The 15,316-nt window shown below is 46.2% G+C and overlaps 1 protein-coding gene across 5 annotated transcripts in view; it reads right to left on the minus strand.

The window, feature by feature from the left end:
• LARP4B (La ribonucleoprotein domain family member 4B) overlaps positions 1 to 15,316 on the minus strand; it is a 521,092-nt gene that overhangs the window by 380,903 nt on the left and 124,873 nt on the right. For all 5 annotated transcript variants that reach the window (XM_029588536.1, XM_029588537.1, XM_029588533.1 and 2 more), the window contains one exon: positions 9,701 to 9,848. In XM_029588536.1, the coding sequence (XP_029444396.1) occupies positions 9,701 to 9,848 (148 nt within the window). The remainder of the gene's footprint in view (positions 1 to 9,700; positions 9,849 to 15,316) is intronic.

Below are 15,316 nucleotides of genomic sequence, written 5' to 3' on the forward strand. Positions count from 1 at the left end.
GGCCTCAAGGTCCTGGGATGCTTGTAGCTGGGTGGGGCATGGGGGCCCACAGGAGCATGGAACCAGCACAAGGCATATGCGCCCAAGAGGCAGGAGGGTAATTTCATTTGGCTGTAGAAGGACTTCCTCGAACTTTGTTGGGATGACTTCCTGGCGGAAGATGGCAGGTCAGAAGCACCAGCCAATAGCTGTTGAAGGGTCTCATAGTGGTCCTTCAACTGGGCTACCAAATCCCTGACCTTGCCCCTGAAGAGATTTTCTCCCATGCAGGGCAGATCAGCCAGCTCCTCTTGGACCTCCAGAAGGAGGTCCAAAGCTCGGAACCACGACATCCTACGAAGGACAATGCTCTCTGCAGCCACCCTCACTGCCGTCTCAATGACATGGTAAGTGGATCTTACCTCATGCCTTCATGCCTCTAGATCCTGTTGCACCACAGCAGAGAAGGCATCTTGTTGCTGCTGTGGCAGTCGTTCTGAAAGCTCCTGGACCTGTTTCCACAGGTTCTGGTTATGCTGGGTCATATACAAACGATAGAAGGCAATAAGGGCGATGAGCATAGTGCCCTGAAATTACCTTCCTACCTAGGGCATCCAGCTCCCTGTGATCCAGGCCCGGAGGGGCAGAGGCTTGGGTGCGGGAATGCTTGACTTTTTGAGGGTGGAGGGAAATGGTCTTTTGATTGGTCTTTAATTGGTGAGGGAGATGGTCTCTCTCAAATCCCAAAGCCTGTTGGACCAAGTAGATGGCATCCGCCTTCCTATTTACCAGAGGAACTGAAACTGGATGTTCCCAGGACCTCAGAAGACGGTCTTTGAAAATATCATGGACTGGAACGGCCACTATCTCCTTTGGGGCATCAAACTAGAGAACTTCCAGCATCTTATGTTGAGCATCCTCCTCCATGAGGAGCTGTAAGGGGATGGCTTCAGCCATGGCCCTGACAAAGCAAAGGAGAGATCTTCTGGGGGAGACCTACACCTTTCATCTGGCGGCGAAGGTTCCAACAGGATATTCCCAGAGTCCTCAGAGGAAGACTCCGAGGTATCATCTCCCCAGGGGTCATATGGACCCTCTTCCTTGCTAAGGTCCCTGGGGGGGCCTGCTCGGTAGAGCCGTGCCCAAGGCCATCAGTGAGGGAACCAAGGTCACCAGTGGCCCAGTGGCCTCAGTTCCCCAATGCCAGCATGGATGGAGAGGACTTTTTGAGACCAAAACGTTTGTCCATCTTGTCTAGCCAAGCATGACAGCCCTTGGGGGTCATCTCATCACACAACTGACACCCTTAGATGCCGTGTGATACCCTCAGACAGAGCATACAAATCTCTGCGGATCAGTAATGGACATGGTCCGCGGACATTAGAGGCACTGTCAAAAACCGGATGACACCATAAAAAATAGCAGGAGAGTGGTCGATGGCTGGCAGCCACAGAGTGACACGCCAGGAATCAACCACTAGGAAGGTAAAAAAAAAAAATAATCTGCTGCTCCGTAGAAGGGGCACTGACCGGAAAAGAGGGACCAGACATTGAAAAACTGAAGAACCGATAAGAAATATGGAGAAAGCAAATGTTGCTTAATTGTAACAGGTGTTCTCACAGGACAGCAGGATGTTAGTCCTCGCATATGGGTGACGTCACAGGATGGAGCCCAATCACGGAACACTTTTATCAAAGTTTCTAGAACTTTGACTGGCCCCTAACTGGGCATGCCCAGCATGGCACTAACCCTGCAGCCAGCAGGGGTCCCCCTTCAGTCTTGTTTTGAAAGCTACAGGTAGTGTCGAAAAATAAAATAAAACAAACCCAACACCACGGGGCGGCGAGCGGGTTTCGTGAGGACTAACATCCTGCTGTCCTGTGAGAACACCTGTTACAGGGTAAGCAACATTTGCTTTCTCACAGGACAAGAAGGATGGTAGTCCTCACATATGGGTGAGTACCGAGCTGAGGATGTCCAAACATGCACCAAATGTACCCAACGGCGTGCAACAGGCACAACAACTGGGGTGGAATTTGGCTGAGGGCATCCTGAACCCCACCGGGCAGGCGGAAGGGTGTTGGTACGTCGCGTTGGAAAAAGGTTACAGAGGACAGATTGGCCGAAGATGGAATCCTGTCTTCCGGCTTTGTCCAAGCAATAGTGGGCTGCGAAAGTATGGAGTTAGCTCCAGGTGGCAGCTCTGTAGATGTCAGGAAGCGGCACTGATCGTAGGTGTGCTACTGAAGTCGCCATGGCCCTCACAGAGTGTGTTTTCACACGGTCTTGGAAAGGAATGCCTGCTTGCTGATAGCAAAAAGATATGCAATCCGCCAACCAGGAGGAAAGAGCCTGCTTACCCACGGGTTGCCCTAATTTGTTGGGATGGAAGGAGACGAATAGCTGAGTGCTCTTCCTGTGGGCAACTGTACGGTCTAGATAAAAAGCTAGAGCCCGTTTACAGTCAAGGATATGCAGAGTCTGTTCCCCTGGGTTGGAGTGAGGCCTGGGAAAGAAGATAGGTAGTATGATGGATTGATTAATTTGAAACTCCGAAACTACCTTGGCAAAAATTTAGGGTGAGTGTGGAGTACCACCCGGTCCTGCAGGAGTTTAGTGTAAGGCGGATAGGTGACTAGGGGCTGTAACACTCTAACCCTGCGGGCAGAAGTGATAGCTAAAAGGAATAACACTTTCCATGTGAGATATTTTAGGTCACAGGAGTGGAGAGGTTCGAAAGGTGGTTTCATGAGCCTACCGAGAACCAGATTAAGGTCCCAAGAAGGGGCTGGAGGACGTAAAGGTGGCTTGATATGGAGCAAGCCTTTAAGAAATCGTGTTACGAGGGGTTGTTCCGAAATAGGGACATCCCCGATTCCTTTATGGAAGGCTGCTACCGCGCTGACATGCATTCTAATGGAAGAGGTCTTTAAACCGGATTCTAATAAATGCCAGAGATAGTCCAAGAATTTTGGGATTGGACAGGAAAAGGGATCAAGGGACTGGGAAGTGCACCATGATGTGTACCTTTTCCATTTATAGGAATATGATTTTCTTGTGGAAGGCTTCCGTGAAGCGATCAGGACATGAGAAACTGATTCGGAAAGGTTAAGTGGGTGGAGGATTAACCTTTCAACATCCATGCCGTCAGGGACAAGGCTTGCAGGTTGGGATGGAGTAGGCATCCGTCGTTTTGAGTGATCAGATGCGGGTCCGTTCCCAAGGGAATGTGCCTGCGGATGGAGAGATCCAGTAGTATGGGAAACCACACCTGGCAAGGCCAGTGAGGTGCCTCGCCAAGTCATGGCATAGGAGGCGATGTCCTTTCGTGGATTACAAACTGGTTAAAAGACAGGAATCAGAGAGTTAGGATTAAATGGTCAATTTTCTCAGTGGAAAAGGGTAAACAGTGGAGTGCCTCAGGGATCTGTACTTGGACCGGTGCTTTTCAATATATATATAAATGATATGGAAAGGAATACGACGAGTGAGGTTATCAAATATGCGGATGATACAAAATTATTCAGAGTAGTTAAATCACAAGCAGACTGTGATACATTACAGGAGGACCTTGCAAGACTGGAAGATTGGGCATGGCAGATGAAATTTAATGTGGACAAGTGCAAGGTGTTGCATATAGGGAAAAATAACCCTTGCTGTAGTTACACGATGTTAGGTTCCATATTAGGAGCTACCACCCAGGAAAAAGATCTAGGCATCATAGTGGATAATACTTTAAAATCATCGGCTCAGTGTGCTGCAGCAGTCAAAAAAGCAAATAGAATGTTAGGAATTATTAGGAAGGGAATGGTTAATAGAACGTAAAATGTCATAATGCCTCTGTATCGCTCCATGGTGAGACCGCACCTTGAATACTGTGTACAATTCTGGTCGCCGCATCTCAAAAAAGATATAGTTGCGATGGAGAAGGTACAGAGAAGGGCAACCAAAATGATAAAGGGGATGGAACAGCTCCCCCTATGAGGAAAGGCTGAAGAGGTTAGGGCTGTTCAGCTTGGAGAAGAGACGGCTGAGGGGGGATATGATAGAGGTCTTTAAGATCATGAGGTCTTGAACGAGTAGATGTGACTCGGTTATTTACACTTTCGAATAATAGGACTAGGGGGCATTCCATGAAGTTAGCAAGTAACACATTTAAGACTAATCAGAGAAAATTCTTTTTCACTCAACGCACAATAAAGCTCTGGAATTTGTTGCCAGAGGAGATGGTTAGTGCAGTTAGTGTAGCTGGGTTCAAAACAGGTTTGGATAAGTTCTTGGAGAAGTCCATTAATGGCTATTAATCAATTATACTTAGGGAATAGCCACTGCTATTAATTGCATCAGTAGCATGGGTTCTTCTTCGTGTTTGGGTAATTGCCAGGTTCTTGTGGCCTGGTTTTGGCCTCTGTTGGAAACAGGATGCTGGGCTTGATGGACCTTTGGTCTGACCCAGCATGGAAAGTTCTTATGTTATGTTCTTATGGTTCCCTTGTCCTGACGTAGCTTCACGAGAGTCTTCGAGAGAAGAGGAAGTGGAGGGAATGCATAAAGCAGACCGGTTGCCCACGTGAGGGAGAATGCATCTCTGGGCCGAGAGTGCTTGCTCCGAATTAGGGAGCAGTAATTTTCCACTTTGTCGTTCTGAGGGGACGCAAAGAGATCTATTTGGGGATACCCCCATTGCTGGAAGAGAGAGATCGCTACCGATGGATTGAGCGACCACTCGTGCAGTTGGAAGACACGGCTCAGTTTGTCTGCCAAGACATTGTTCACTCCCAGCAAATAGGTGGCCCTGAGGTGCATCGAGCGGTAGAGCACTTCCGCCCAAATCTGCGCAGCTTCCTGACACAGAAGGAAGGAGCCTGTGCCACCTAGCTTGTTGATGTACCACATGGCCACCTGGTTGTCCGTCTGAATCAGGATGACGTGATTTGAAAGGAAATCCTGAAAGGCTCTGAGAGCATATCGGATTGCTCGAAGTTCCAGGAAATTTATCTGGTGTTTGGCTTCCTCTAGAGACCAAGATCCTTGCCTCTGTAGATTGTTTACATGAGCTCCCCAACCAATGTTGGAAGCGTCGGTGGTGAGAATGATTTGAGGATCTGGGAGATGAAAGGGCAAGCCTTGGAGGAGATTGGTGTGATCTTTCCACCAGGCGAGAGATAGACGGAGTGCGTCGGTGATGTAAACAATGGTTGACAGAGGCTGAGTGGCTTGAATCCATTGTGACCGCAGTGTCCAATGCACGACTCTCATGGCCAGGCGGGCCATTGGTGTCACATAGACTGAGGACGCCATGCTTCCCAGCAGGACGAGAAATTGACGAGCTGTTGCTGTGTGTTGAGACTGCAACTGGTGAGCTAGAGACACGAGGGTTTGAGCTTGCTGCTGAGGGAGAAACGCTTTTGCCTGTAAGGTGTCCAAGTCTGCCCCAATGAAGGATAAGGTTTGAGATAGGAGTAAATAGGATTTCTCGTAATTGACAAGAAATCCTAGAGAGATTAGAGTGTGAATGGTCAGGTTCAGGGAGGACCGAGCGACTTGCTGGGTTGGGGCCCTGATCAGCCAGTCGTCCAGATAGGGGTAGACATGGACACCTTCCTTCCTGAGAAAGGCTGCGACAACTACGAGGCATTTGGTGAAAACTCGTGGTGCCGATGCTAGGCCTAAAGGGAGCACTCGATATTGGTAGTGCTTTTGGCCTACTAAAAAGCAGAGATACTTGCGATGAGCCGGAGCTATCGCAATGTGGGTGAAAGCGTCTTGGAGGTCTAGAGAGCAGAGCCAGTCTCCTCTTTGTAGCAGAGGGAGAAGAGAGCCTAAGGTTACCATCTTGAACTTCTCTCTTTGAAGGTACTTGTTGAGGGCTCGTAGGTCCAGAATTGGACGAAGTCCTCCTGACTTTTTTGGGATCAGAAAGTACCGGGAATAGAATCCTAGGCCCTGTTGTGAAAGAGGGACAGGTTCTATTGCATTTGACTGGAGAAGGAGGGAAACCTCCTGCTCCAGAAGGACAGAGTGGCCGGTTAGTCCCCATGTTTGCAGAGGTGGGGAGTCTGGTGGAAGAGTTAAGAAGTTTAGGTGGTAACCCTGAGCAATGATTGCTAGCACCCATTGGTCGGTTGTGATTGAGTGCCACGTTTCATGAAAGTGACCTAATCGACCTCCCAACTGGTATGCTTTGTAGAGGGAGCTGGTTTCCGCTCTCCCAGTGGAAGTCAAAAACCCGAAGCAGGCCCTGGCTGGGGAGCTGCTTGCGGTTTTTGCTTTCGAGGCTGGCGAGGCTGAGATTTTTGGTAAGGCCTCGTCGGTCTGGATCTTGTTGGTAGGGGATAATACTTCCGTGTACGGAAGAATGATTTCTTAGAGTCCTTCTTGAAGGTTTGTTTAGAAGGGAAATCAGAAGGTATCGATGAGAGCTGATTGAGGGTCTCATGATGGTCCTTTAATTCAGCAACTATTTGTTGAATTTGCTCTCCAAATAGATTATCCCCTAAGCAGGGCAGGTCAGAAAGTCTGTCTTGAACTTCTGGGCGAACATCAGATGACTTGAGCCAGGCCCAGCGTCTTGCCGAAATGGCAGCTGCAGACACTCTAGTGGAAGTGTCAAAAATATCATAAGCTGTTCTAATTTCATGTTTTCCTGCTTCAAAGCCCTTAGTTACAAGGGCTTGAAGAAGTTGGAATTGTTCAGGCAGGGTTTCAGAGAAATCTTGTATCTGCTTGAAAATGACCCTATTGTATTGGGTCATGTACAGCTGATAAGAAGCTATCCTGGAGATAAGCATGGCCCGCCCCTTGGTAGACTCGTCGACCAATATTATCTAAGAACTTGTGTTCTTTGATAGGAGGTATAGATGAGTATGGCTTTGTCCTTTTTGCTTTCTTTTGGGCTGATTCAACCACTACTGAGTGGTGGTCAAGCTGAGGTTTTTGAAAGCCAGGTGCTGACTGTACGAGATAAGTAGTACTGGAGCAATGGATCCAGGATTTTCCCAATTCTTTTTTTAGAAGTATAAGAAAAACCTGATGAATTGGAATGGAAGTGATCACTTTAGGGGCACCCAGGAATTGGAGAAGCTCCATCATCTGGTGCCTGTCATCTTGCTCCGTTTGAAGCTGAAAAGGGACCAATTCCGACATTTCCTTCACAAAATTGATGAAAGAGAGGTCCTCTGGAGGAGAACGCTTTCTACTTTCAGTAGGAGAGGGTGGTGAAGGTAAATCATCGGTGTCTGTGGACGTATCATCCCCCCAGGTGTCATAAGGATCAGCGGGCTGACCTGTAGGACCAGGAGAGGGTTGGATACCCGAAGGTCCCGGCTGAGGCTCCGAGAAAATTGAAGGAATCACCGGGGGCACCGAGAATGCCCTAGCAGGCATCAGTGCCGGCATCGGAGGCATCGATGGCGCCGTTGTGCGTATCGCCCCCGATGAATGAATCAGTGGCGAGGGACGACACGGCATCGATGGTTGAGGCACAACTCCCGAAGGAGGAATGTGAAATGGTGTTTCTCCTCCTGATGAAGCTGTCATCGGGGAGCGCACCGGGGCTGTCAGCGACCCAGGAATTACCGGTGGAAGGGCGGTCATGAGCGCTTCCATCCGGGAAAGCAGCGGTGCCAGCGCTGCTGGAATCTGTTCGGTGACCGGTTCCACTCTCGGTGCCGGAGTCGGTGCCGGAGGGACCTGGAACCGTTGCATCGCCTTGTCAATGGCCTCCTGGACCAGCCAGTCCAGTTCTTCCCGGAGACCTGGCGTAACAAGACCCGGCTCCGTAATGGAAGAGGGAGTCTGAGGCAGAGCCGGAGGGACCACCTTTACAGGCGGAATCGCGACTCCCAAACCCCGATCGGGTGAGGGTTGCCTTGATGTCTCGGACGCAGGAGTGGACGGTGCCGCTCCTGGCCGGGGCTTCTTCGATGGAGGCTCGGACGGTATCGAGGTCGATGACTTTGGTTCCCCGAGGGCCCGAGACTTGCGATGCCGATGGCGATGTTTCTCCCTCCAATCCCCTCGATCTTCGGGGGAAGGGACGGGAGTCGATGGCCATGTAGACGTCGATGGCGGACGGTCACCGGAGGATTGTCGACAGTGGTGCGACTTCGATGGTGCCGGTTCTGAAGACGTCGATGCGATGGACGGCGTCGGGGTGTAAGCACGGAAAAGGAATCCCATCTTCTCCATTCTGGCTTTGCGACCTTTAGGTGTCATCAAGGCACATTTGGTGCAAGTCAGGACGTCATGCTCACTAACTAAACACAATACACAGACTCTATGAGGGTCTGTGATAGACATGGTGTGTGTACAATCTGGGCACAGACGGAAACCCGACGCCATGGCCATGGGAAACAATTGAGCCGCGGTACAGTCGACGGCCATTAGGCCGCGAGAGCCAAACTCGACTGTAACCGATGAAAAATGGCAAAAAACTTACCGAAGTACCGCAGGCTGAGTAAAGAAAGAGGAGGGACCCCTGTGGGGCAAATTTAACCTTAAAGTAGTCCGTGAAAAAATTCCTGTCAGGAATGTGGTCAGAGCTCCTTAACCGCGAGGCTACTGCTGCGTGGAAAAAAGAAGACTGAAGGGGGACCCCTGCTGGCTGCAGGGTTAGTGCCATGCTGGGCATGCCCAGTAGGGGCCAGTCAAAGTTCTAGAAACTTTGATAAAAGTGTTCCGTGATTGGATTCCATCCTGTGACGTCACCCATATGTGAGGACTACCATCCTGCTTGTCCTGTGAGAAAAACACTCTAAAGAGTGGAACTCCACCACTGTGAGCAAACTTCTTCATGGGAAAAAAGAGAGACTGAAGAGGGACCTCGTGTGGACATGCGGATAGTGGTATGCTGGGCATGCTCAGTGTGCCAGTCAAAGTTCTGGAAACTGACAAACGTTTTCCGTGCTGGGCTCTATCCGATGATGTCACCCACATGTGAGGACTACCATTTCCTGCTTGTCCTAGAAGAACAATCTTTAACTTAATGAATATTAATCCATGACTATTTCAGTTTCACAACTACTCTCACATCAGTTCCTTCCTGATCGCCAGACAAAGCAACAGTAAGATTAGATAATGATAAATCATGTGCAAAGCTGAGCAGATAGCTAACTGTTGGCTGTCTTGTATTTTCCTGACAGAAGCAAGCAATAGCAGGTTTAGACAATGCTAGTCAAATAAGGCAACATCTTGCTTTTTCCTGCTTTTTAGTTCTCTTTCCAATTTCCAGTCATGTCACTTGTAAACATACTTATGAACTGTGTATTTTGATTGGACTTTGCTGACCTCACAGGCTGCCATTAAAACCAATAAATAAAGAAACTAAGCATGACTGCAATTCTGTCTCTAGTTTACCTTTCACATGCAGGTTGTGGGAAAAATGCTAACAGGATCAGCTCATACATTTTTCCATTTCTCCGTGGTTGTCATTTTAACACTAATATATTGATGCCTATAGTCTCTACAAAGCTCAAATAAAAATATTTTTTTAGATTACTTTGAAATGTTGAATCCAGGAACCGACCAGTATCAAGAACACAATTATATTTAAGAGTAAGGTCGGACTATTACCTCAGATATATGACAAAAACTAAAAGCCCTTATACATATAAGCTTTTGTGGAGACTTTCAAACACTGAACACATTCTCTCTCTAAACATGTTAGAAGATTTACATTAGCAAGATATGCAAGCACTTATGAAGTTCTACTCAGTCATACCTTCCTTGCTGTTGTCTGGAGGGCGGTCTGGTAATTCTTCCCAGGTTTTGCTCAGATTACCATCAGTGGCACCACCTGTTTCCAAGTGCAACATGTGATTTCCCCATACTTTCGCATTAGGGTTCAACTCTGAAACCTTAGTTGATTCCTATAAAACAAATCTTTGTAAGCATTTACTACAATTAAAAAATGCTATACAACACAGACTATTTTAATTTGTTGAATATTGTTTTATTTATTGTTCATAACTGTAAGAAATATTTTAAAATACATTTTTTGAAATGTTTGTGGGTAAAATGAAGAACACTCCAAATCAGACACTTGACGAAATACTTGACCAACAGAAAAATAAGTATAAAAATGCAATGCACCCTTTTAAAACCTATTAAAATGAGTATAGCAAAACATTCAAGTCATAGCACTCAAATGCCTGAGGAAAAAAAATGATCAAAAACTTTTCATGTACTCATGGAACATATGGCAAGGACAGGACTAATAAGTACCTATTAACAAATCTAGAATAAAAGTAGAAGGTTTATGTTAATCAACTTATGAAAAAATAAGTCAACCAAACTATAGGTCATGCCTTTTTACTGAACTTAACATAGAAACATAGAAATGACAGCAGAAGAAGACCAAACAGCCCATCCAGTCTGCCCAGCAAGCTCCCACACTTATTTTCCCATACTTATCTGTTTCACTGACTACCAAGTTCAGGGCCCTTGTTGGTAACTGTGACTAGCTCTCAAGAGCTATGCTCTTTTCATCAGATCGGTGCAAAGTGAATTAATGATATGTGAATATGCAAATTGTACCTTTAATTAAATCAACATTTTCAAAGCTGCAAAGGGTTATAAAACAGAAAGCTGGGGTAGCTGATGTGTTTAGAATGGGCTGAGAAGGGGACCAACAGAGAGGACAGTGGTCTGCATATCTGAGCAAGGGACTCTTATTTGGCCTGGCATAACTTTGCCATTCCAAAATCAACCAGGGAGAGCCCTGCGGTGCAAGCCATTGGGGATTGGGCCTGCCAGTGTAGAAATAGTCTCATCCCTTGGCAAAACCATTCCCAGTGGGAGCACTGAGAGGAGAGGATCACCTTCCTGGTGGCTGAAAGCAATCAGTAAGTTTTGCTGGGGACTTTTTTTTTTTTTTTTTTTAAAGTATTGGGGAGAAGTAAACTATTGGGTTATATTATTTAGTGTGTTTGTACTTTTAATAGTCAGTAAGGCAGCTAATAAGCAGAAGTTAGTACTTGTGTATTTCCCAACCCTTACCCACCCACCCCTAGCTCATCCTTTAATTTATAGGCAGGTGCCACTTTCACACAAAAAAAAAAAAAAAAATTCTGCCTTTTAACTTAAATTCCCCACACCTTATTGAGAGATTGATCATTCCCCTGGTGGCCACTATCAGACATATAGTGAATTCACTAATATATTTAAAGGACCTAATTAGTCACATTCCTACTCCCATAGCAACCTAAAACTTAACTAGAAACCGAACAAATTTGAGATGAAGGCAGCAGTCCAGCAGCAAGAGTGAGGCCTCCCAGTCTTTTGCATCAAGTGTCACATGTATGATTTTTTACCCGCCTGTGAGAAGTTGTACATGTGCATCCAACGTAAAGAGCTCCTGTCTCTCAGAGAATGAGTCCAATATCTGGAGGCTAGAGTAGCAGACCTGGAGGAGTTGAGGCAGACAGAGAGGTATATAGATGAGACCTTCAGGGACATAGTAGCCAACTCCCAACTTCAGACTGGCAGCCCTGGTGCTGCATTGGAGGAAGAAGGTCTCATGATCGGAGAGCATCAACCTGGTACAGCAGGAAAGGATCCTGTAGCAAGGACCTGCTCTCAAGGTGGTGCACTGTCCTTTCGCATCGAGGATGTGTCTCCAAAGGCTACAGCCCAGGAGGGAAGGGTTAGGTCGGTCGTGATAGTTGGTGATTCAATTATTAGGAATGTAGACAGCAGGGTGGCTGGTGGGCATGAGGATCGCCTGGTAACATGCCTACCTGGTGCGAAGGTGGCAGACCTCATGTGTCACCTAGATAGGATTTTAGACAGTGCTGGGGAAGAGCCGGCCTGTCTAGGTACATGTGGGCACCGACGACAAAATGTGGGAGAGAGGTTCTGGAAACCAAAATTTAGGCTCTTGGGTAGAAAGCTGAAATCCAGAACCTCCAGGGTAGCATTCTCTGAAATATTCCTTTTTCCACATGCAGGTCCCCAGAGGCAGGCAAAGCTCCAGAGTTTCAATGTGTGGTTGAGACAATGGTGCAAGGAAGAGGGATTCAGTTTTGTTAGGAACTGGGGAACATTTTGGAGAAAGGAGGAGTCGTCTTTTCCGAAGAGATAGGTTCCACCTGAACTAGAGAGGAACCAGACTGCTGGCACTAACCTTTAAAAAGGAGATAGAGCAGTTTTTAAACCAGAACCAAGGGGAAAGCTGACAGTCGCTCAGCAGTGCATGGTTCGGAGGGAGGTATCTTCAAAGGATACTAATGATGCATTAGAATTAGGGCATCCAGACAGTGAGGTTCCAATAATTAGAAAAATAGTCCAAGTGCCTGTAATTAAAAACTCACCTGAGCTAAAAAAATCTAATTTATCCCTATCAATTAAAAAGCAGAATGAAAATACAAACAAAAACAAACTTTGAAATGTTTGTATGCTAATGACAAAAGTCTAAGAAGTAAGATGGGAGAATTAGAATGTATAGCAGTGAATGATGACAGACTTAATTGGCATCTCAGAGACATGGTGGAAAGAGGATAACCAATGGGACAGTGCTATACCGAGGTATAAATTATTTCACAATGACAGAGGAGCATCCGGGAGGTGGTGTGGTGCTTTATGTCCGGGATGACAGAGTTCAACAGGATAAACATCCTGCATGAGACTAAATGCACAATCAATTCTTTATGGGTAGAAATCCCTTGTGTGTTGGGGAAGACTATAGTGCTAGGAGTATACTATCGTCCACCTGGTCAAGATGGTGAGACGGACAGAGAAAAGCTAAGATAAAGTAGGGAAGCTAACCAAATTGGTAGTGCAGTAATAATGGGAGATTTCAATTACCCCAGTATTGACTGGGTAAATGTATCATCAGGACATGCTAGAGAGAAAATTCCTGGATGGAATAAATGACAGTTTTATGGAGCAATTGGTTTAGGAACAGACGAGAGAGGGAGCAATTTTAGATCTAATTCTTAGTGGAGCACAGGATTTGGTGAGAGGTTACAGTGGTGAGGCCGCTTGGCAATAGTGATCATAATATGATCAAATTTGAATTAATGACTGGAAGGGTTTAGTAAGCAAATCCACGACTCTCGTGCTAAACTTTCAAAAGGGAAACTTTGATAAAATGAGAAAAATAGTTGGGAAAAAACTGAAAGGAGCAGCTACAAAGGTAAAATGTGTGCAAGAGGTGTGGACATTGTTAAAAAAAAAAAATACCATCCTAGAAGCACAGTCCAGATGTATTCTATACATTAACAAAGGTGGAAGGAAGGCAAAATAATTGCTGGCATGGTTAAAAGGTGAGGTGAAAGAGGCTATTTTAGTCAAAAGATCTTCATTCAAAAATTGGAAGAATGATCCAACAGAAGAAAATAGGATAAAGCATAAGCATTGGAAAGTTAATTGTAAGACATTGATAAGACAGGCTAAGAGAATTTGAAAAGAAGTTGGCCATAGAGGCAAAAACTCACTTTATATCCGAAGCAGAAAGCCTGCAAGGGAATCAGTTGGACAGTTAGATGATCGAGAGGTAAAGCTTTCAAACAAGCTTTCACCTGATCCTTTCCCTCCCCCTCAACCGCCCTTCAACTTAGTCATCCCCCCATCTCTACCACGCCTACCCGCCCTACAACACATCTTCTAACATTGCCCTGGATCCTCTCCGCTGGTTAATTTTATGAGCGCCATGTATTTATGCAATTAGCAATTTTATGCATTCAGCAATCTATATATTGTGCTCCTCCTCCTCCTATAATGCTTTTAGCAATATTTATGCATCTAGCAATTTACATCTTATCTTCCCTCTATTCTTATTATACTTCCTAACCTTATTATTTCTCCATCTTTCTACGTCCCTTCATCGTAGTACCTCTCTCCTCTTTCATACCCCGCTTTTCTTTTACTCTTACCCTGTTATTTTAGTATTGCAGTTTTACATCTTATTACTGCCCGTTACTTAAGCCTCCTGCCCTCATTGTTTTGTTGTTACCAGTTCATTGTAAAGCACCTGCCTGCATTTCTTGTTCCTTGTAAACCGATGTGATGTTCCCAACAAATGTCAGTCTAAAAAAGCTTTTAAATAAATAAAAGGGACACTTACGAGAAAGCAGAGCTGCTTACCTGTAACAGGTGTTCTCCCAGGATAGTAGGATGTAGTCCTCATATATGGGTGACGTCACTGGACATGATCCCTATGTCCACAGGGGTCTCCCTTCAGTCTTGTTTGTAGCAAAAGATGCGAGCAAAAAAATAAGATAATAAAACATTTCGGACCAAACTCCACAGGGTGGCAGGTGGGTTTCGTGAGGACTACATCCTGCTGTCCTGGGAGAACACCTGTTACAAGTAAGCAATTCTTTCTCCCAGGACAAGCAGGATGGTAGTCCTCACATATGGCTGATTAGCAAGATACAGGCTGACTCATATTACAACAGGCCAATAGCAGGCAACTCATGCAGCAGGCACAATAATTGTGGTGCTATTGGCAATGATGAGGCAGCCTGAAGTCACAGCAGGTGGTTGTGGAAGGAGTTGGGGATTATACTGGACCAAAGTTTTGCAAGACAGACTGGCCAAAGGCAGAGTCTTAACGGACTTCCTTTTCTAAGCAAGAGCTCCATGTCGCAGCCTAGCAGATGTCAGCAATTGGTACTGAACGATAGTATGGTACCTATGTTGCCATGGCCCTTACAAAATGTGCCTGCACTCACCCCTGGAAAGGAAGGCCTACTTCCTCATAGCAGAATTTGATACAGTCTGCTAGCCAGTTGGAGAGAGTTTGTTTGCCCACTGGAACTTGCAGCTTGTCTTTGTCAAAGAAGCAAAGAGTTGGGTGAATTTCCTATAAAGTGCAGTGTGGTCTAGACAGAATGCAAAGTGCACGCTTACAGTCCAAGGTGTGCAATAAACTCTAGCCCTGGTGAGAGTGAGGCCTTGGGAAAGAGTGGGCAGACTATAGGCTGAGTATGGGGAGAGACTGTGTCCTCCTTAGGAAGAAATTTAGGGTGAGTACAGAGGAACCTAGTGTCGGGTGAGTATGTAACAAGGGCTTGTAACTCGCTGACCCTTTTAGCAGAGGTGACGGCTACGAGGAAAATAATTTTTCGTGTTAGAATTTTAATGTTATAGGAATACAAAGGCTCAAACAGGTAATGCATGAGCCTTGTAAGCACTACATTTAGGTCCCATTCCGTAACCAGTGATCGTAGAGGAGGCTTAAGTTGTAGAAAAACCATGACAAGCCGACTCATAAGGGTTTGAGCCGTTAACAGGGCATCTCCTACTCCCTGGTGGTACGTTGAGATGGAAATGAGGTGTACCCGTGCGGAGAATGTTTGGGGACCAGAATCCGAAAGGTATCCTAGATAGCCTA

This window comes from Rhinatrema bivittatum, chromosome 2, assembly GCF_901001135.1.
Source record: "Rhinatrema bivittatum chromosome 2, aRhiBiv1.1, whole genome shotgun sequence".
NCBI classification, from domain to species: Eukaryota; Metazoa; Chordata; class Amphibia; order Gymnophiona; family Rhinatrematidae; genus Rhinatrema; species Rhinatrema bivittatum.